We start from the raw sequence: 20,710 nt of genomic DNA on the forward strand, positions 1-20,710 counted from the left end.
GAGTGGAAAAGAACAAATGAAATAAAAATTGAGTGCTTCAGTCTTCGATTTGGTCACTTCAGTTTTGTCAGTGTTTAGTCTGACTGGAACAATCACTGTTTTAAGTGGCCTTCTCTGCTGGGTAAGTTCACCCTTGTCCTCCATCCAGACTCCCCTTCCTTCTCTTTCCTGGGGAGGTTTTGTCAGAGCCTGAAGCCTCTTCATCGTCCCTTTTCCTCTTCTTTAGTGGATCGGACTGGGTCCCTTCTGGGAAGTTGAGTAGTTCTAAAAAAAGGGCGTTTGTTTGATCACTGTTTTAAGTTTATACCATTTCCTGACCGGCTCTTTTACCTCTCAGCATTGCTGAACGTAACCTGCTCATCGCCACACGGCTTATGCAGCGACGTGTCTCATTTCTCGTTTACCTCGTGGGTTCAGTTTGAATCCCGCCGCCTTCAGGACGGGACAGTCGCTGCTCGTCCAGTCCGCTGCCAGGAAACAGGGGCTGTGGGTGTGACGTCATCTCTGGTTAGTAATTAGTATCACCATCATCACCCTGGAGCAGGGGATGCATTTATTTCATTAGTGCATATTCAAAATAACCAAAAATACTAAAATCTCCATATGATTGATCAAAACCACATGAAGTTTAAACAAAAAAAAAAAAAACAATCCAGTGTAAAACTTTCTTAAACCTGGGCATAGATAATAATATAATGTACTTTTCTAAGGAATCATATGTAAAGATTCAAATTAATAACTTTTTTCATGATTCAACAAATGAAAAAAGGCAGGCAAGGAAAGTTAACATTTAAACTGTCTTTTATTAACACACAAACACAACATTTGCAGAATCTGGACCATTAAAATGATTGAAGTGTTCCTCTGGTCAGCCTTCGGAGTTGTCACCATCCAAAACTGGAATGCAAAGATTAAGAAGAAAAAAATATATTATTCTCACATAGTAGAGCAAACTGAGAGGGAGAAAAGACAAACTTTTGACCAACCTTAAGATAAGAACTTATTACAATCATTACCTTCAGAGATGTTAACTTTGTTAGTTAGCAGGATTTCTGCTTGTGCTTCGTCCAGATTCATGTACAAAGTCTCAGCTTTGTGCTGTAGAAACAGGGTGAATGGATTTGTTAGTACTGCCTTCAAGCAGCTTTCACACTGACCTTTTAACCAATGCTATCCTAGTATTTAGTAGGTTATTAATTCTTACCATAAAGGCTGCAAACAGCCTACTGCCCATGACTCTCTGCACATGTTCCTCTATAACTGGGAATGAGCGGACAAAGTGCTATAGGCAGAAATGACAGCAGACATTCACGTTAGTATGTACATGTGTATGAATACGTCATGTTATATGTCGAGCGATACGGCGCTACGTGAGAAACATTGACCAGGGGCGTTGTAGTGAGGGGAATGGTGGAACCAGGAGTGAGGATACCCAACATGAGGAGGGCTGTCAAAAAGCCTGGAAATTTCCTGAAAAGCTGAAGTTTTTTGTTTTTTTACCTGCAATTTTGATTTTCTTATTTTAAATATAATTCAGAAAGCTAATAAAGTTATTAGCGTCACTGTTTCCGAATGGTTTAGTATTGGTACATCCGATCAGCTGCTGGTCCATCGTCACGGTCTTCTAATGTTGCCGAGCATTTCAGACAAGCTCAGCTCATAAAGTTAGTATCAGTTGGTCAGTTTCGGAGCGTTGCAGGGTCATATCCTGTGCTTTCAGTTTTAATACTGGTGATACAATTTTTGTATGTATTTGAATCGTACTTTGAAGTTTCTAAAGTTTTATTATGCTACTTCTATGTTGCAACAGACTGGGCTGGTACTTGGTGCAAACAAGCTTAAGTCTGCAAATAAAATATGAGTTCAGTGAGATCTTATTCTGTCGTCGGTAATACAGGAATCCTCTCTGAGTGTAGGAGGAGGAGTAAGATGACTTTCCACCTTCGTCTCACGTCCCGGATATAACGAAGACCTAAAAACTGTGACCTTCTATAATATTCTTCATAGTGAAAGCTTCACACAGTAATTACAATATGATGAGAAATGATTATGCAGACTTACATAAGTATGCAATAAACCCCGTAATAACCACCGTAACATGCAAGTGTTTACATGTTGATTCACGTGTTACAGTGGATATGTTAAAAAGGAAAGGGGGCCCACTGACACTGCTCATATACAGGGCCCAGATTTTTGTGATACACCCCTGACGGTGACCAACCCAAAACGTGTCCATACACAGACTCCAACTTGAAGAACTCTGCTCTACAGTTTTTTGACCCTGCTTGTTCTGTGCTCCAGCCTTTGTTTACACCCAGTTTTGTGGTTTGTACATTCCATGGAACATTTTTTTTTTTTTTTAATGTAAGAAGAAAAACAACGGGTTTTACTGGAACACAAATTATTGAGCTGTATTTAACCGTATAATAAATCTGAACAATCTTGGCATTTTATTGGAAGTATGTATTTTACTACATTTCACAGTCGCAGCCCCAGTGGCTTTTTAAATGTGGCAAATAATCACTACACAGCCTATGTAGAAATCAACATAGTGCACAGTAGACCGTCTTTGGAAATCAAACGTGTGTGTGTGTGTATGCACATGCACAAAGAGCACGTGTAACAAAACAGGCACGTACCTCCAAGGCAAGGCTGGCTTGTTTTTGGGCATCAGTGTGTTCTCTGTTGCCCATAGCATATAGGAGATGCTGGATCACTCCAAGAGAGAGAAGCTCACGAGAAAGCTCTTGATCTTCCTCAGCCAGCGACCTTCAACACATTCAACATCATGTAAATAGATGTCTGACTGTCTGACAATAACTAAAACTATTACACTGAGATAATAAAATGTATGATAACATAATATACTGCAGTTCATTCTTATAATATTTTTTTCTTTACTTGATGACCATACCGTAGAGCTTTAGCTGCAGCAGCTTGTTGCACAAACACAGGCAGAGATCCAGTCGTTTTGATCATCTCAGCCTCTGATGGGATTGTATGTGTCAACAAAACATGTGATAACATCTTGTTGATGTCGCAAATTAGGTCTCCGAAAAAATGCTACGACATTAATAAACGAGTTTGGTGTTGTCTGTTTCAGAAGTTGTGAGAAGATTAGGGAAGACACCATCAAAATAACTCGTGTGGTCTGAGTTTCCTAACGGAAATTCACTTCTTATCACTGATAAGTCTAAAGGGGTCACTGTATCCGTCTTTGGAAAGACAGTTTACTTTAATTTGCTAGACTTTTAAAAAAATTAATAAATAACAGACATCCAAACCAAAGTGTCACCTTCTGTGATCTGGTGTGGCTTTACTTCTTCTTTAGCAGGCCTCAGCAGAGCCACCAGGCCACTGAGCAGCGCTGGTCTCACATCATAACACTTCAGGTCTAAGATAAGATTAATAGCTGCCAGAAAGTTACACAGGGAGAGAAGAGTGTTTGACGAGATTAAACAGTGAAGCCACAGTAAAAGTTCACCACCATCTTGTTTTAAATGTCTTCACTGCTTACCTTCATCCTGGACCCCCAGTTGCAGGGATCTGAGCATATTCAGCAGAGGTTCTACAATGCTGTGATGGGCCGTCTTCATTTTGGACTGTGAAAGAGAAAAACCTATTGTAATTCTTCTTAAACTGTAAAGATATCGTATATTGCCAGGTTATCATTACAGATAACTACAGACCATCATGTGATGGGATCACACCAGCTGCGACATCCGTCAACATGCTGACGTTCAGACCCATGAGTACTCAGTGGTCATTACCACATCATTTTGATTTTGATTTTTATCTGAACGGCTGTAAAGTTCTGCAATGACAAAATCAATCGACACAGACAGGCGGACATATAAACACGTGCCTCAAAACTGCCTCTGTGGTAGTTTGTCGTCATGGCCCCATTTTGCCATGACGACACACAAACACAAACACACACACACACACACACACACACACACACACACACACACACACACACACACACACACACACACACACACACACACACAGACAAACACAGACAGACACACTCACACACACACACACTCACAGACTGAAAAGGTGAAAACAACACTAGTCTCGCGTTCGCATGGATATGGTCCATTGTTTGAAAGAACAAGAATGAGTAGACACGCATGCTCTGAAAACAGTGAAAGTACAAGCTTTCATTAATACATGACTCCATATGCACTCTTTGTCTCTAGCTTTACCTGAACAGTGCGTAAGGTGTGCAGGACCAGCTGATGGGCTTTAGGAGAGTTACAAGCCATGAGGGCGATGAGGCTTCTGTAGATTTGATTTTGGTATTTAGGATTTCCGTGGGACAGGGACTCCAGCAGGGCCCAAGCTGTCGCTTGGGTTTCCTCTGTGTTTGACTTGGCCGGGCACTCAGCTATGACTTTGACACCTGCAAAAAAAAAGAGGGCCAAGATGATATGATGGCTCCTAAAGTGCTACACAGATTATATTAATCCAAATGGTAAATCAAATATGGTGGAATGAATAAGGAAATTTACCATGGCTTTCACAGATAATCTCTTTGTATTTGCGACCAGCATTGGAGACAGTGAGCAGAAGATGGAGGGCTTCTGCCTTGTCCTCCTCTTTGCTCTGAGTGTGGCTCAAGATCTTCAGGAGAGTGAGGACTCCTCCATCCTCCAGGAACTCCATCAGGTATTGATCTCTGACAAAAACAAAACAAACCAAAGCAAACAAAGGTATTGATCACTGAGGAATGTCAGAAAGGTGGCTCACTCACAAAAATGCCTAATGGCTCACAGACACAGTGTTTTATAGCTTATGATGGAGTATTTTATCTCACTCACTGGCCTGATGCAGACAGGAAAATCCTGATTGCTCTTAACTGGAGTCCCAAGAACGTCCCAAACATGTATCTGAATATTCAGTGAAGGACTGGGTCTCAGTTGATTACATAGTCAATCCACAGCAGGAAAAAAGAGTAGGCCTACAGAGTGCCTAGTAATCCATTTTTGTGTTTTGACTAACTTTAGAAATTTTATTTGGTTTTGTATCCATCCAGCTCTTCATCCTCATAAGTCCTTGTCCCTATGGATCATTTTCCCCATTCCCCCTTTCATTTTGTCAAAAGTCCATATGTATAGACTTAACTGCACACTGAACTAACAACACTGTATATAATATTCAGTAAAATCTACAATACAGCATACAGCAAAAAAAAAAACAGGAAATAAAAGACTTTTATTTTGGACAGCAAAAATGCGTAGACAATATGAATTTAAGATATAAAAAAAATAAAAAACTATTATTGTTACAGTCATACAGATAGAGTACCACATTCAAATGATTATGGTATTGACCAAATATTTTGCTTGCCTACTGTTATGAAGCCCCCAAGGTTCAGCAGGGTCCTAAAACTCCGTGGACCACCCGCCGAACATCTGTGGTCCTAAGCTTCACGCGTTACAAGTGCTTTTGCACTGACTGCGCCCCCAGCCGGGCACCGTGTGTCATAGCTGGCGGGGACTGCGGCAGTGCGGACGGAGCCCAGGCCCTCGCTGCGGAAAGGATACGTGAGCCTCATCCAGGTGGTGAGTCGAGCCAGAAAGAGACTGGACGCCAGCGCAAACTCGCACTCCAGCTCATGAAACGTCTTCCCTTTGTTTTGAGCCATAAAGGTGTTCAGCATGCGGCTGCGGGCTGTCCTGTCGCCACGGTCCCAGTCTCGAAGAAAACCGAGTACTTTGCCGATGTTCGCCGGCTCTTCCTGTGTTGACATTGTTGTTGTCGCTACCCCTGCTCTTCACGCTGGAGAAAACTGAAGTTGACGGTGTAAAGTTTTTTTTTTTCGCTCCAAGAACCAGAGCCAGGCAGAGTCCGGGCTGTAGGTGTTCAATACATTATCTGTTAAAAAAAAAAAAAAAAGGCTACAACCACCTGGATTACCTTGTCTAATTTTGTCTTTTTTCGATGGCTTCTTATACTCCCCACTTCGTTTACAGGGGGCTGGGGGTTGCTTAGCAACGCTCCACGGTCTTCCCCTCAGCTTAGGAGCCGGAACATGAGATCTGCAGCCACGGGGAACCGGTCCTTGTCGGTCCTTTTAAAGCCTGTGTAATTCAGAGTAGAAATCGGCCCTTATCTAACCTTATGTAATAAAGGAAAACATGCTAAGGACCCAATGAGTGACCCCATGTGTTATATATTCTCTCATTTGTTGCTACATGTTAGCAACATTATGGAGCCAGCATTGTAGCATGAACTCCTCAAGATGTCACTGCAGTCATTTTTTATCCATAATGGCGGATAATGGTGACAGAGGCAATGGGGTGTCATATCATAAGAATCATAAGCATAAACCAATAATTTACCACTAATTTTGAGTTTGAATATTACGTTGTGGTCTTTTGCCTTTCTTTTGTAGTAGAACCATAGCTTTATGGTCTATGAACCAGCAGTCATGCTCAAAAGAGTGCAGTGAGTATTACAGAGTGAAATGATCAAGCCTAATTTATTTTAATCTACTCAATTTCATGAATTTATTAATCAATTATTCAGTAAGCATGGGAGCATGTTATGGCGCTAAACTAAAATTATGAGACTATTTCTCTGCTATGTTCACTTAATCTGATTAATTAATCCCCCCAAAAATATCTTAATACAACTTCATAGCATGATTACAGAATTTCCAATTTGACTTTTCAATTTTACTTATTAGACATCCTCAGATATTGCATGTGCGGGAGAAAAATCACTGAAAATTTTAATTTAAGTAAGAGGTCACTGTGAGAACGAAATATGGCATCAGATCTCAGCTATTCCTCTGGGAAACACTCCTTTAGTGGGTGTGGCCATTCCTGGAAAATAACTGCATAAGATGTGTTAAAATAGGCACAGAGGTTTATTTCTTCAATTCACTTCATTTTGAGTTCTGGTAAGTTAATTTAGCTTTTCAACAAGAATGATTTATTAAGAAAAAGATGTCATTTTAGTCACATTCAGTTACTGTAGATGTTCTTTGAAATTGTATTTGCATATGTTTATGTATATTGGGTTATATGTTAGAAAAAACAGCCTACATTACATCCCTATGTCCCATGTCTGTAGGATCTTATGTCTGGTTTCCTGAAATTAATTTTGATCCTAAAATGAGGTGTAAAACAAAAGTGACGGGAAACAAACAGGCTGGACAAACTTAGTTCTGTTATGTAGGTCTGGGTGTAAAGAAAAAGTAGTGGTCACTATTTGACAAATGACCTGGACATTTTTAAAGAACTTAAAGCTGTTCCTTGCTTTTTCTAGTGAACTGCAATCAAAATGAAAGAATATACTGTATTATTCTGCATTCTTTTACTGAGCGTCAGCTTGTCTGCTGGTAAGTTCTTTTCCGATGAAGCTGTAGTCCCTCTGTAGTACTGTTGTACTGGCAATAAAGGTGGGAGTGACAAACTCAGATTACGCCTACTTCATTTTAAAAATATACTATTTTAACAGAAATATTATACTTTGCTACTTTTTTATTGGGAATTTTGCTGTCTTAACTGGCAACATTTGAATCTGTTCACTGTCAGCTGGTACGAATTAATCTGGCCTTATTTTGTAAATGAAAGTGGAGCAAAACATTGTTCAAGAAGGCAGAAAACATTGATGATTCTAAAAGTCGCATTATGTTTATAATGTATATAACGGAAACATTAATAAGATAAAATGTATTTTATAGGTTTATCCTAAACCTATAAAAATGTTAAAAAACAATGCACATTTTTTTATAATGATGATCAGAACGCTAATGTAAATATGAGGCAAAGCATGACCTCAAACATGGTTTACTTGCGTAAATATAGACTTCTTTTTCTGTCTTTGTCTATCTGAGTAACAGTCATTGCAGGTTGGTTATTACATTACATTTAATTGAATTTGTTGCACCAATTTAGCTCAAGAGGTAGGTTATATCAGGCTGGCTGGTGGTCAAGATTTCTCTGAGGGCCGTGTGGAGATCTTTTATAATGGGGTTTGGGGAACTGTGTGTGACGACAGCTGGGACATGAATGAAGCCCAAGTGGTGTGTCAGCAGCTCAGTTTCCCTGGAGCAAGAGAAGCTCTGCAATCAGCCGCATTTGGCCAAGGTAAGGAAGCGCCGCTTGACATTACAGTATATATAGAAAATATTCACCGTGTCCGACACTGCTCTTTAGAAGCAAATCAGTTAGATTTGCCATGCAAATCAGGAGAACCCATAAAACAATTGTTGTAATTAAAGTATGAACAATATATGCCACAGACTATTCCTTATTGTGTTATTGCTGTTGTGTTAGGGGAAGGCAACATCTGGATGGATGATTTAGATTGTGTTGGGACGGAGACAAACCTGCTCCAATGTCAGTTCCCTGGGTGGGGGATCAATAACTGTGGTCATAGTGAGGACGCTGGTGTCCGATGTGAAATTGGTAAGGCAACTGAAGAACTTGGTTAAGAAAATATTTAAAATTTCTCTTCCCAACACAATGAACCTACATCACTTACTATGCCCATATTCATCTCTATCAGGCCCTGACCCTACCAGGGAAAGTGTCTTCTCTGAGTATGATGTGGACCACAACACAAGCCTCTCTCATCAGCTGGGAGAGCTGTTTGACAGTGGAGGTGACTGCGATATAAACATTACAGTGGTGGTGGACAACAAAACCACTGAGACAATCTGTGCTCACAGGGTCATCCTTTTTCTGAACTCAGACCTCAAAACTTCACAGCCAGACTCCAACAGCCTCAGCATTTATGTCACTTCTGACTGCACTCAACACGCCAACACCTTTGTCAGGTAAAAGCGACTTCAAGCTGCCTCTGTCTCTGTCAAGGGAGCCGCAAAAATAAAAGTTACCTGTTCATAACTCCAGTTCTATGAGCATGTTCGTAGCCCTCTATGGGCTAACAGTCTTTGCTCTCGGTTTACCCCATTCAGGCTCCATGGTGGCACCCTAAGACAGATTGTTGCAATTCCACAATTTCCTCTGCAGACAGCTTGGTTTGCTGATGAGGATAGCCATCTTTCTACCCAGGTGGTGCCACCCCGGTGGTGTTGGTGCCAAGTATGCTCCAATTGAACTTGCCAGTTGTTCTGTCCCTATCAGAGAGGCGTGACGGGGTGCCCTGATAGCTGAGTGGCACACCACATGGGAGCAACTCGCCTGAGCAGGGAGCCCCTGGTTTGATTCCTGGCTGGCATGGATGAAGCAGGCCGACCCGGTGAAGTGCCGGCTCCCCCTGGGGGATTGCAAGGCAGGCGGGGCAATAGTCAGCTTTGGCCTGGCGCTGCTAGCTGAGGTGGCAGAAGCAGGTCGAGTGGTGATCCAATGGTCACGGTGAGGGCATGCAGATAGAGCAAGAATTGGCATCTCGGGACACTGGAGGGTGACTGGACCTCGCAGTGACAAACCGTTCTTGAGGGCAGCTGAGTGGAAAAGGTAAGAGAGCAGCAGGTTTGCCAGCATTTTGTGAGTGCAAAGATCTGTCTTAGAGTGCCGAAGCGGAGCCTCGATGGGATAAACCAATAGTGAAGCTTGTTAGAGGGTGGAGCATGTATGAAAAATAACTGACAAAATTTAGTAAGAAGTTACAAGACAAGTCAACAAAATAACCGAATACATCAATACACAAAATTGGTAGTTAAATCATCTAAATTAAGTGTAAAAATAAATAAAATGTTTTATACTTTTTTGTTATTTTTTTCTTTCTTTTACCACCAATCAGTTGATACAATAAATTTAAACACACTTATTTTACTCTTCTATGTAACCTTTACCACCTCATTTTATTTTTCAAAGCCTTCAATGTCCTACTTTTTTGGTCTTGGCACACGTTTAATCATTTATCTTCTTATTTTCTCATGCTTATTTTTTTCTCCACATTTCACCCTTCCCAATTCTTAGATGTTAATAAAAAAGGGCATATCTATGCATGTCCAGAGCATTGATTGGTGATTACAGTTAGCATACTTTAGCTACTATTACAATGTTTTATGCCGTGATGCTACATCCTGGGTAGTGTAGTTTTTATGACAGAAGTTAGTTTTAGCTGAGTTGCTAGCTGAAAAGGCTGGTGCTCAGCGTGTTTAGCCACAGTGTGTTTTCACTTAAGATAGCTGGCCACAAAGTCCTCTCGATTGCTCTCGATATGCACGTGCATGCCTGTCTCCTTAATATAAAAGCATTAGGAAAATGGGAGATGAGTTGAGGAGAAGGAAATGTTGAGCGAGGATAAAGAAATAGACAAATGAAGATAAATCCTTGCCAAGACCAAAAAATTAGGAAAATGAAGGCAATGAAAGATAAATACAAGAGCAAAATAAACAATTTTTCATTTATTCTATCAACTAATTGGTGGAAAATTAAAAGTATAAGCCTTACTTTTCTTCGTATTTTTATCTGTATTTTTTACAATCCATTTTGATTATTAAACCAGCAATATTATTTATTCATGAATTTGGTTATATTTTTTACTTGTCCGGCAAACGTTTTACTACATTTGATCAATTTTGAGGCTCCATATTTTGTCAGAAAAACCATTATAGCTGATTTTCATTTTGAAGATGTCAACTTTTTTTGCACTATTAAGTAATTTGAATGTGATTTCCTATTCCAAAATTATAGAAACACTTTAATCAAATTGAGCCTTGCCAATTAAAATGTTTGAATTTCAGATATTTCTACTCGAGAAAGATTAAAATCACACTGTCCTCTGCCCACTGCATTCTCAAGATGGCGTTTGACTGGGGTCTGAGAGAATTTCAGAATGAAGCGGAAAAACTTCTCAGATCGTTTCTCACAGATGATGTCACTTTCCAGTACCAAAACTCTTTCTATGAGTATGCAGTTCGCACAGATGATGAGGCACTGCAGGAAGTCTGTCTTCGCTACTTGGCGTGGAACTGTGAAGCGCTGATCCATTCCGAGGCCTGGATTAATTTTCCCTTTGGATTGGTCAAAGCTCTTCTCTCTCGCTCAGACCTCGTGGTACATAATGAAACTGTCCTCCTGATTGGACTGGAGAGATGGGCCGCAGCCCAAAGAAACACAACTATTCCTGAGGCCCTTCTGGAGTGCATCCGGTTCCCAATGATACCAGCTGAGGACTTATACACACTTGATGCCTCAGAGTACTATGCCAGAAAGTTGCAGGGGTTTCAGTTTAATGCTCTACCCTTCACCTCATTGCTCGATGACCTGACAGAAGAACAAAATGTCTACACATCCAGAATTTACACTGGCAAGCCATGGAGCTTTACCTTCAGCACTCACGACGTCAGAGTGTACATGAATTCTGGGCTCTACACTTTTCGCGGCCAGAGCATCAGCAGTCTGACAACTGATTTCCAAACACCTGTTCATAACAGTGCTTCTTTTAATTTCCATTATATGCGCTGGAAAACAAGGGTATATATCAGTAATCAAGACTGCTCAAGTGAAAGTGTCTCTTGCCCATCTTTGCCAGCTGTCAGTTTAAAGGTTCAACAAAAGAACAGTGATTTACCCAGTGAGCTGGAGGGGCGTATTCGTTACAGCAATAGGCTTGTTGTTCTGTGTGAAGGGATCTACGTGTTCCACGTTGAAGAATTTAATGGTGTTGACGGTGAGAATCTTGCGTTTGTTCCAGGCAGGACAGAACAAGTCTATCCATGCCTCTCAAACCTGCTCTCCTACCAAGTGGTGGTACGTCCCCAGTGCTCAACAGATTAGTTTTGGTTTTTCTCTGGGAAAGACAGTATTGAGGAGGCTGAATAGGAAACAACATATTATCTAATAATTATAATACTCTGACCTGTATAAACAGTATATTATCCAAGTGGATATGTTGAATTTATCAAGCTTAAGAAAAGTCAGCTCAAAGCAGGAAAGGTTTCCAGATGACTGCAAGTGAAGGAGTAATTGTAACTGGATTGTAGTGTGAAGGGAGGTGAATGTTTCCTGTGTTAGATTTAAAGTTTTTGATGGTTAGAGTCTCAGTAGAGCATTTGCTCTAAGAAACAACAGTATGGTACAAGTCTGTCCATGCTTAACAAACCTGTTCTACCAACTGGTGGTACACCATAACTACAGTTTATGTTTGCTCACATCAATAAAGAAGGGGCGGAGAGGGATAAGGAAGTCATTAAATGCATTATATTACACTTCATGAGACCGTCTGCACATTCAATATACTTTAAAAGAGATATACATTTATATGCAGTGCACTGTAAAACTTAACATCATTTTACATGAATTTCACACTTTTAATAAAAATTAAAGCTCTCTAAATGTTTAATAATGAAAGTGATGTCTTCTTGCCATATTTAAAGCAAAATTTAGTAAAGTCCTTGTCTTAACAATGTAGTTCTGCAATATCACTGTATTTTTGAAAGTCTGTGTCAGAAAATTAGGAATTAGGCAGTTTAATAACAGTATAATAACAGTAACAATGTGTCACACAGTCACAGTTATTATACTGTTATTATACTTCCCAAAGTGTGAAAAATCTGCTTTCAGCGATATTTTGCAGTATTTATACAAGGTTGTGTAAGTACAAGTATGTGTGTCTATGTATTCTGAATTACACTACTGCATTTTGTTAAAAGTACAGTCTCATTTGTCCGCACCTATTTTTAAAACAACTATATTATAGGAGCTCATGGTACCAGGGGAGGAGAACACTAATTTTCATAAAATTTAATGAGTGGCTGACAAACTGTTGAATATGTGTAGTATAAGAGATCCCTAACTGACGTGGTTGTTCATACTGATGTTCGCCCTCTGTAACACTCAATATGTGAACTGTAAAAAGGAGTGCAAAGAGAGAGAGGACTCCAAAAAAACCCAAAACGGATTAACATAGCAGAACAGCGTTGGAGCTGCCGAGCTTATCCATACTATAGAGCCACAGAAACGGTGAACCAGTGGTACAACATCTCCAGCGGAGGTGTCAGCGGATAAAATTGTGTCACATCTAAACTCAGGCTTTGTATGCTGCCAGTAAGTTCACTTGAGCTTTGAACTGACAAGGAGCGTAAATTCAGGGTTGCTCCTTGTAAGTTTAACAGGAATGCCATGCATTGTTAATAATATACTGTAAATTACTGAAAGTAAAAGTATTAGAAGCAAAAAATACTCAGGTCAAGTTCAATTGGGGCCCCAACGGCAAATTTTTGCTCCAGGCCCAATAACAGGTCATGTCGTTGGATAGTTTCATCTCTAAATATGGATCCTATTTAATAGGATTATTATAGGAGAGTAGCAGTAGAAAGTATTATGAAATTGAAATACAGTCACTTCCCACTACACAGAGCCAAATTTAAAACGGTTGTTTCAGTTGTTGTTTGAACGTGGACCTGTATTACCTCCAGGTGGGGGTAATAAGACCTGGACCCAGATAAGACAGTCTGCTGGAGGTTTGCTGCCCTCCGCCGGCTGCTTCCCGGTAAATGTGCCTCTCTCCGGAGATAAAAACGGAACATCTCGGCGCAGTGAAGAAAAAAAACACACAGCGCAACGAAGCCTGGTGCGGGACGCGGTCGTAGGTTAGCGCCACACAAAGCCACTGGCCTCTGTTACCTTGTGGTGCTTCCCACACACAGAGACCCCGCGGTCCTCGGGACGTACTTTTCATCTGCCCGAACGCCAAACGGCGGTCGGCGCACGGGGCGACACTTCATCTTTCCGGGGGAAACGCAGATTTGTCGCGGCATTGTTTAGATTTTTCACAACATTGAAGACATTTTTTTTTCTTTTTTCTTTTTTTCTGCAACGCCACACGGTTCCTTTTTGCCCCTGTAACGACTGTACTAGGATCTTAAGGCCGATGGGTGCGTGAGTCCGGCGGCAGACCTACCGGCATGGCACGTCAGACAAAACCGGCTCACAAGAACACAGGGAGAGTGACAAGGACGGGGAGAGGGAGAAAGAAAGGGGAGGGGAACTGACATTAAAGCAACACAACAAGGAAACTACGCTGCGGAGCCACAGACGCCTTCATTTTATGTTTTTGAATAATAGCCGGAGCCAGTGTGGCGAAGTGTATCTGCGCGATCTGCCCGAAGCTCGAGCCCGCACGGCCCCAGGCGCCCCGAAAACCAGCAGCCTTCGACCGAGCTGGATCTAAAGGCGCTCTCCGACGCTTTCCGAGATATGGGTGAGGATAACGAGAGAGGGGTTTAATTGTAATTCTGTGGGAAATTAACGCAGGGGGGTGAGCAGGCCTCTTCTGGCTGAGAGAGCCGTGCCCTAATGGGAGGTGGAAACAAAGGCCAACCGCATAGCTTAGCCGTAATTAATGAATCGCCAATTGAGATGATCTTTTGGCCATTTTGGCCCCTTGAGATTCCTCTCACCGTGAAAGGATTGTTATCGTTCTAGCACGCAGCATTTATGAATGATGCCGGCTGCCATTGCAGTGGGGCTTTCATTATAAAGTCATTACCATTCAAAATGATGGTCATTCACACTGGCTTTATTCCTCATGCAACTTTAACAGGCAGATGTTTAACTGGTAGTCAGGTGCTTTGGCTCGCTGCAAAACCTCTTGAGTTACACGACCTTTCACAAGAGGCTGTTGAATGAGAAAACATTAAGTTCGTGCATCTTAACATGCCAGGGCTATCGCTTTGTTTTAAACGTAGCATTGCATTAATCTTTAAAGACTGAACATTAACATCACACCCACGTATCCCTCCAGCAGACCTGATGGATGATCCTTTTTGTGTGCGGATGTGTGTGTGTGTGTGTGTGTGTGTGTGTCCTCAGGCTCAGAGCCACCCAGCTCTCCACAGGTGGTGGAGGACGGAGGAGAGGAGGATGAGGAAGAGCTGAGCGGAGGGGAGGAGGCAGACCTGAGGTCCAGCTCCGGCAGGGGCTCCCTGCTGACCCGGAGAGGCATCACCCTGAGAGTGCTGCTGAAGGACGGCCTGGTGGAGCCGGGGGACGGGGTGCTGGCCATCCACTACCTGGTAATGACACACATCACAGCAGTGGACAGTAAGACTGTTGTTCATCATTCGTGTAAGTGTTGTGTTGTACCATGCCAGGCACCTGGCTTGTGCCTCTTGATACACTGGCGATGAAATGCACCAGGCAGTTGCTTCAAAGGTGTGAACCAACATGCATGTTTTGCTTTTTCTTAAACCCTTCTCTCTTTCCTCAGGGTAAGAACTTTGTCGGAGACCTGTTGAATGACGGGAAAATCCGATGGGTGGAGACGGGCCAGATCTTCAACTCCCCCAGCGCCTGGGCGACGCATTGCAAACGTCTGGTCAACCCTGCCAAGAAGTCTGGCTGTGGCTGGGCGTCTGTACGCTACAGGGGACAGAAACTGGTCCAGTACAAAACCACCTGGCTGCACAAGTACCAACCCAGCGCAGACATGGTGAGAGGACAATGACGGAACCTTTTTTTGTTGTTGTTTCTTCATCTTTTCCTTTTGTTATTGAAGCAAATATCTGAGTCAGTATACTGAAATAAGTAGTCATTTTGTCTGCATGCGAGAGGTCAAACATTATGGCCCAAGTTCAGACCAACTGGCGCCTTAATAAAACCTTTTTCTCGTACAGTTCTGTACTAAGAAAACATAGTTCAGTCAGGTTTAAGGAAAAGACGATGAAGCCGGATGAAGATAAAGCCCATTAACTTTGTAGCATGGCATCCAATCAGATAGTTAATCAAGGATCAGTACAGAGTGGATGTGCTGAGAGAAGAAGGGAAATGTAGAAATAAAACAACTTTCTTATTTTGAAAGAGGAATGATGAAATCAGCAAGAGGGGAAAGAGAACAGTACTTTGTTAATTTCGAAATAAAGTCTACTTTTAGATTAACTTGCTCACAAGGGAGAGAAAATGATATTATAATCTAATAACATACAATCCATTGTAAAGAGACAAAGATATACCGAGGGCAGAGTTTCTGAACTTTCTTAACCCCTTAAAAAATGAAGCAATGTCCAATGTACTTGCCTCCCCTTGTTACAGGTTCACTGATGACAAGAGCAGTTTTCTCTTATCAGACTGTTTAATTTCAAGGATTTCTGGAGGCCCCAAGGGGTGAAAATATCCAGTATTTGATAGGATAAGAAATCAAAAATTTGAAATTAAAAAAGATTTAGATTTTTTTCTCTTTTTATGCCTTTGATCGTCAGTGTTGAAAATCTCCATTGTATCAAGTTATTTCTGTTTATGCTGGTCTCGAATGAAGAAAAACGTAACTAGAAAATACTCGAAACAGATCGATTTACACTGAAACCAAAATATTCTGGAAATCCTCCTACTGCAGTGGCTGATTTTCTGACTTGTTTTAAGACCAGAAGATGTTATGGTCACGAGTTAAAGGCAGAACAACTTGGTTAGAAGCAGGGTTTTGCAGTGATCCTGTGACCCCTCAGTTTTATCTGAGGGACCCCTTGGCGGGGAGGGCGTTATCTACATGATCCAATCTCATATATTGTGTTCATGTCAGAGCCTGGTGAGTGAGGAGGACGATGACGAGGATGAAGAGGAAGGTAAGACGGCTGTGCAGGCAGATGAGAAGAACAAGAACAACAAACCTGGATTACATGGTACGAATCAGCTCAGCTCGTCTCTTCCCTTGTGTAACTCTGTGATTCACAGGTGTGTGGTTTAAACACGTTGAGAAAGAAATATTCTCTACTGTTACAGATGTAATGGTTTCACGAAGAACTGACAGAGAGAGAATTCCTGTCAGATATTGCACCTTGGGCACCAGGGATGCTGCCAGGTACTCTCTATTAATCAGACTGATCAGTGTAGTTTTATGTGACCATTGTGCTGTGCGCGAGGTGAATTAGACACTAACTTGTATCCTCAGAGATCCACACACACTAGTGGAGCTGTCAGCCTTCTCAGCCATCAACAGATTCCAGCCTTTCAATGTGGCTGTGTCCAGTAATGTACTGCTGCTAATGGTAAGCAACAGTCGCAGCTAACGCAGGATACTTAAACACTGGTGAACATTTAAAAGACCAAGTTCCCTGCTTTTCGTCCTTTTATAGGACTTTCACTGTCACCTGACCACCAGTGAGGTGGTGGGATACCTCGGAGGACGGTGGGATACCAATACACAACGTGAGTGTGACTTTACCATAGAAATAGGCAAGCAACTGCAAAAAAAAAAAAAAAAAAAGTATACATGAGTAGAAGAGCAGAATGAAGTTTTCTTCATCCCCAGCGTGTTTCTCTTCATGGTTGCTGTGTTTCAGTGCTGACAGTCTTAAGGGCTTTCCCCTGTCGGACCAGGCTGGCAGACAGAGACTCTGCTTCTGCTGTTGAGGAGGAGGTAAAGCATGGACAGTGAAGCAGTAGTCTGCACTAACAGCTTGTATGGCTTCAGAAGACATGAAGGTGAATGACACCCATTTTGAAAAATTCACAAGCTCTTCCCGAGCCCCAGGACAGTTCAGCAGCCAGCACTTGTCAACGTGCATCTCTCTTTCCAAAAGCCAGACACCAAAGAACCGACTCTTTAATTTCCATCACAGGGAAATAAAGAAAAACTGTGACTGCTATGCTGTGTTTGTTTACCCTGATGGTTTTTGGGTGGTTATGCACTTAAAATTAAATACTAGTGAATAATAGTCAATTTCTAGCAACAATCCAAATTAATTAGCATTATGAAAGTATTTTACATCAACAAGCATTGATTGTACTGCTTGGCATACAAAAGTAAATGTGAAATCTTAAAATGATGTCCTTCCCCTTTGGTTCTGTGCACTGATATTATGTGAATATTAGGCAATGAAAATTGACCAGCTGACAGGATAGGAAATACAAAAACTGTGAGTTTGGACATGCAATTAAAAACCAAACTATACCTGTAAATGTGCGTCAAACTTCAGCTGCAAATTATAATTTATGGCTTTTGCCAGATTTGCAAAAATATTACCCAAACCACTAGAATAGTCTCATCCATTTCTAAATCCTCCCCGAGGTTCTTCTGTGAACTGGCAATGCCCATAATAATTACTGTCTTAGCTTAATGTGTTCACTTCAGGTGAAACAAAATTTCAAGCAGAGCACGTCTACCCCTTTTTTTTTTTTTTTTTTCAAATCGGTGTCTTGTCATGTTTCCTCTCCTCCAGATCTGTCAGAACCTGTTCATGCGCGGGCTGTCCTTGGTCGGCTGGTACCACAGTCACCCGCGAGGTCCGGCTCTGCCGTCGCTGCAGGACATCGACTCCCAGATGGACCACCAGCTGAGGCTGCAGGGTTCAAACAACGGCTTCCAGCCCTGTCTGGGCATCATTTGCGGTCAGTGCCTGCCTTTATATAGTGTTGGGACTACAGACTATTGCACAAATATTGCACTTGAATGAGAATTGAATGACTTTCTTGAAGACACCCTCAGTAACTGTCGTGGACCGCTCCATACACTGTGCAGCATAGATAAAGGACCTGCAGTTTATTTTCGAGTTGCCAGTTCAGTGTCAAAACCACTGTGTTCCAGTGTTTCTCAGTTGTGTGGGGATATCAAGAAGTTGTAATTTTGGAAAAAAAAAAAAAATTTTCACAGCATAATTAATGTTTTGCAATGTTTAAGGAAAAAAAGGAAGGTCTTTCGTGAATGTAAACTTTTAAGTACCTCTAGGCCAATGGCCATTCACATTGCAGTGATGAAGGGATCACTGCAGTGAGGTCGGTAAAACATGACCAAAATGACTGTAGCCAAATTGTTCCTAATATCTTAAGGGGTCGTTTTCTAAATCTAAGTAAGTAGGTTTCTAAATCAGCAACAGCTTGTATTTCCAATATTTGCCATGGCATGTAAAGGAATCATCACTATCACTGTCTTGGCTTTGTAACCATCAGTCAGGTTTGACACTACTTAGCTTTTAAACTCTTTTAGTTTCTCTTTTTTTTTTTTTTTTTTTAACTTAGCTTTTAACTTTTTTTGTTTTAAATTTGAACAGGACCATATTATCACGGCAATCAAGGTGTGGCGTCCACAATAACTCCATTCTGGGTTGTACCACCCCCTGAGGTAAAGGCACAAACATTACTAATACAATTTAAACTAGTCACCTCTTTATTTCATTGCTTTTTAACTTAGTTTAGTCCTTCCTGACAAAGTTAATTTAGAGACATTTGTGCTCAGTTTTCTGCTAAACCTATGCATCCTCTGCCTTCCTGCAGCAACGGCCTAATGACTACGGCATCCCAGTGGCTGTAGAGGTCACCTACGTACAGGACAACTTTCTCACCAGTGATGTCCTTAACGAGATGGTACTGATACTTCAGCGTCGGGCCTTTGAAAATAAAGCAGACAAATCAAAATCTGAGTAATTGGTTTATATGACTGATGTAAATTAGTATAAAAATGTTAGGCTGTTTTTTTGTTTTTTTTTTGTCCTCCAAAGATGCTGCTGGTCGACTACTACAAGGCAGCTCCCGACCTCGTCCAGTTCAGCCAGTATTGGTGTCCTGATACGACCATGATGGACAAGATCAAGGTATGATTTATAAAAGGCCTGAAATTACAAAATAGATTTCAGCTCACTTTATACTGGGACGGCTATTAGGTGATGTGTCTAGGATCCTCAGACCCTGCAGCTGACCTAACTTGTTCTACTTCTTCCTCAGGGCTCTCTGAGTTGCCATGCCCCCAAAGACCAGGCCTACTCTCAGATCTTGGAGCATGTCTACAGTCAGTTGAGCAACATGCACTGAGTGGATCTGCTCTGCATGTGGCTGCTCTCGATATCCAGTCGTTTCATCTTAAAACACCTTTTGTGCAGAGCTGACAGGTTCCGATGTGACGGGCGCACAATGTAAAACCTGCTTGAAAAACATGTAGATGCCTTGAATTCTCTCATACTTTATTTGATACAGCATTATCACGAGTTCAGACACTCTTCAGTGACTCTGAAGGTGCTAAATCTTTGATACTAGTCAACCCTAGGAGGTTGTATTTACCAATGATGAAAACAGTTACAAAGTTACAATGTGATATCCAACAACAGATTAGTGAACAGGAAACTGATGAGTGTTAAAAACCAATGTTTTACTAAAATTTAATATTGCTTTAAAGCCACCAAATCGAACTGTTTCATGGACCAGACATCAGCCTGCGGATGAGCGCTGGCCTCGTACCTTTTACATATGGACCTATGTGCCTATCTGTGCTAGTATCCTGTGGAATGAGCAGATATTGCCAGATATGTACTATGTAAACTCGTTGTAATTGCCTTTTTTAGACTAAACCAGGAACAGTGATTGGGGGAAAAAAATGTAAGAAAATGTGCTAAATATCCTCAGCATTCAACATAAGCAAAGTGTGCAAATAGTGTCTTGGTTTGACCCAAACTATACTCTGCAATAGGTTTTGTGAATGTTTGTGTTCCTCAAGTAAAATCGAAGGGTTTCAGTATGGTGCAAGTAAATCCATTTTACCAAACAAGGGTTTTTTTTTTGGTTTGTTTTTAATTTTTTTTTATAAATGAACCTGTGTGTGTGTGTGTGTGTGTGTGTGTGTGTGTCTGTCTGTCTGTGAGTTGTGTTGTGAATGTGCCCCTCTACTGTTTCCTTGTCAGGTTACATGAGACAAGAGTCCTGTTGTTAGGACAGATATTTGCTTCCTCTTTACCTGTACTGTATTTATTACTAACTGTGGATTGTGTGATGTATATGTCTGAAGACTTATGCCTTAAGCCTGCTGATTGATGATCTACAAAGCATTAAAATACACACTGGAACTATTTAAA

At 41.4% G+C, this 20,710-nt stretch overlaps 3 protein-coding genes across 9 annotated transcripts; 2 read left to right on the forward strand and 1 right to left on the reverse strand.

Moving 5' to 3' along the window:
• Nucleotides 1-794: 794 nt before the first annotated feature.
• On the reverse strand, nucleotides 795-6,081 carry armh1 (armadillo like helical domain containing 1). 2 transcript variants are annotated; one of them, XM_040129033.1, is made up of 12 exons: nucleotides 5,929-6,081; nucleotides 5,556-5,800; nucleotides 4,830-4,898; nucleotides 4,521-4,687; nucleotides 4,215-4,411; nucleotides 3,518-3,602; nucleotides 3,296-3,412; nucleotides 2,915-2,987; nucleotides 2,640-2,769; nucleotides 1,205-1,282; nucleotides 1,017-1,098; nucleotides 795-897 (listed from the first exon to the last, which is right to left on the reverse strand). In XM_040129033.1, exons 2-12 carry the CDS (start codon nucleotides 5,759-5,761, stop codon nucleotides 869-871), a joined length of 1,233 nt encoding a protein of 410 aa, XP_039984967.1. In that variant the 5' UTR covers nucleotides 5,762-5,800; nucleotides 5,929-6,081; the 3' UTR covers nucleotides 795-868. The 2 variants fall into 2 exon arrangements, with proteins under 2 accessions (XP_039984967.1, XP_039984969.1); XM_040129035.1 differs by lacking the exon at nucleotides 5,929-6,081 and having other exon boundaries at nucleotides 5,556-5,871.
• A 787-nt stretch (nucleotides 6,082-6,868) lies between these two features.
• LOC120790462 (galectin-3-binding protein A-like) lies at nucleotides 6,869-12,965 on the forward strand. 6 transcript variants are annotated; one of them, XM_040127979.1, is made up of 6 exons: nucleotides 6,869-6,916; nucleotides 7,285-7,357; nucleotides 7,917-8,108; nucleotides 8,298-8,429; nucleotides 8,530-8,800; nucleotides 10,679-12,965. In XM_040127979.1, exons 2-6 carry the CDS (start codon nucleotides 7,300-7,302, stop codon nucleotides 11,712-11,714), a joined length of 1,689 nt encoding a protein of 562 aa, XP_039983913.1. In that variant the 5' UTR covers nucleotides 6,869-6,916; nucleotides 7,285-7,299; the 3' UTR covers nucleotides 11,715-12,965. The 6 variants fall into 6 exon arrangements, with proteins under 6 accessions (XP_039983913.1, XP_039983919.1, XP_039983920.1 ...); XM_040127985.1 differs by having other exon boundaries at nucleotides 10,737-10,863; XM_040127986.1 differs by lacking the exon at nucleotides 10,679-12,965 and adding an exon at nucleotides 9,111-9,432.
• Nucleotides 12,966-13,110: 145 nt separating this feature from the next.
• mpnd (MPN domain containing) lies at nucleotides 13,111-20,686 on the forward strand. The gene is made up of 13 exons (XM_040129822.1): nucleotides 13,111-14,139; nucleotides 14,751-14,953; nucleotides 15,148-15,369; nucleotides 16,453-16,552; nucleotides 16,653-16,731; nucleotides 16,822-16,918; nucleotides 17,006-17,078; nucleotides 17,213-17,289; nucleotides 18,092-18,260; nucleotides 18,920-18,990; nucleotides 19,143-19,232; nucleotides 19,367-19,459; nucleotides 19,590-20,686. Exons 1-13 carry the CDS (start codon nucleotides 14,136-14,138, stop codon nucleotides 19,674-19,676), a joined length of 1,365 nt encoding a protein of 454 aa, XP_039985756.1. The 5' UTR covers nucleotides 13,111-14,135; the 3' UTR covers nucleotides 19,677-20,686.
• The last annotated feature ends 24 nt before the right edge of the window (nucleotides 20,687-20,710 follow it).

Source organism: Xiphias gladius, chromosome 6 (genome assembly GCF_016859285.1).
Source record: "Xiphias gladius isolate SHS-SW01 ecotype Sanya breed wild chromosome 6, ASM1685928v1, whole genome shotgun sequence".
Taxonomy (NCBI): Eukaryota; Metazoa; Chordata; class Actinopteri; order Istiophoriformes; family Xiphiidae; genus Xiphias; species Xiphias gladius.

Coding starts and splice junctions, on each gene's coding strand:
- armh1 (XM_040129033.1), bottom strand. CDS start 5,761: ATGTCAACACAGGAAGAGCCGGCGAACATCGGCAAAGTACTCGGTTTT. Junction 4,899..5,555: donor ACCACCTGGATGAGGCTCAC/GTATCCTTTCCG, acceptor CTGAATATTCAG/ATACATGTTTGGGACGTTCT. Junction 2,988..3,295: donor GCCACACCAGATCACAGAAG/GTGACACTTTGG, acceptor CAATCCCATCAG/AGGCTGAGATGATCAAAACG.
- LOC120790462 (XM_040127979.1), top strand. CDS start 7,300: ATGAAAGAATATACTGTATTATTCTGCATTCTTTTACTGAGCGTCAGC. Junction 8,430..8,529: donor TGGTGTCCGATGTGAAATTG/GTAAGGCAACTG, acceptor CATCTCTATCAG/GCCCTGACCCTACCAGGGAA. Junction 8,801..10,678: donor CACGCCAACACCTTTGTCAG/GTAAAAGCGACT, acceptor TTTGAATTTCAG/ATATTTCTACTCGAGAAAGA.
- mpnd (XM_040129822.1), top strand. Junction 16,732..16,821: donor GGCACCAGGGATGCTGCCAG/GTACTCTCTATT, acceptor TTGTATCCTCAG/AGATCCACACACACTAGTGG. Junction 17,290..18,091: donor CTTCTGCTGTTGAGGAGGAG/GTAAAGCATGGA, acceptor CCTCTCCTCCAG/ATCTGTCAGAACCTGTTCAT.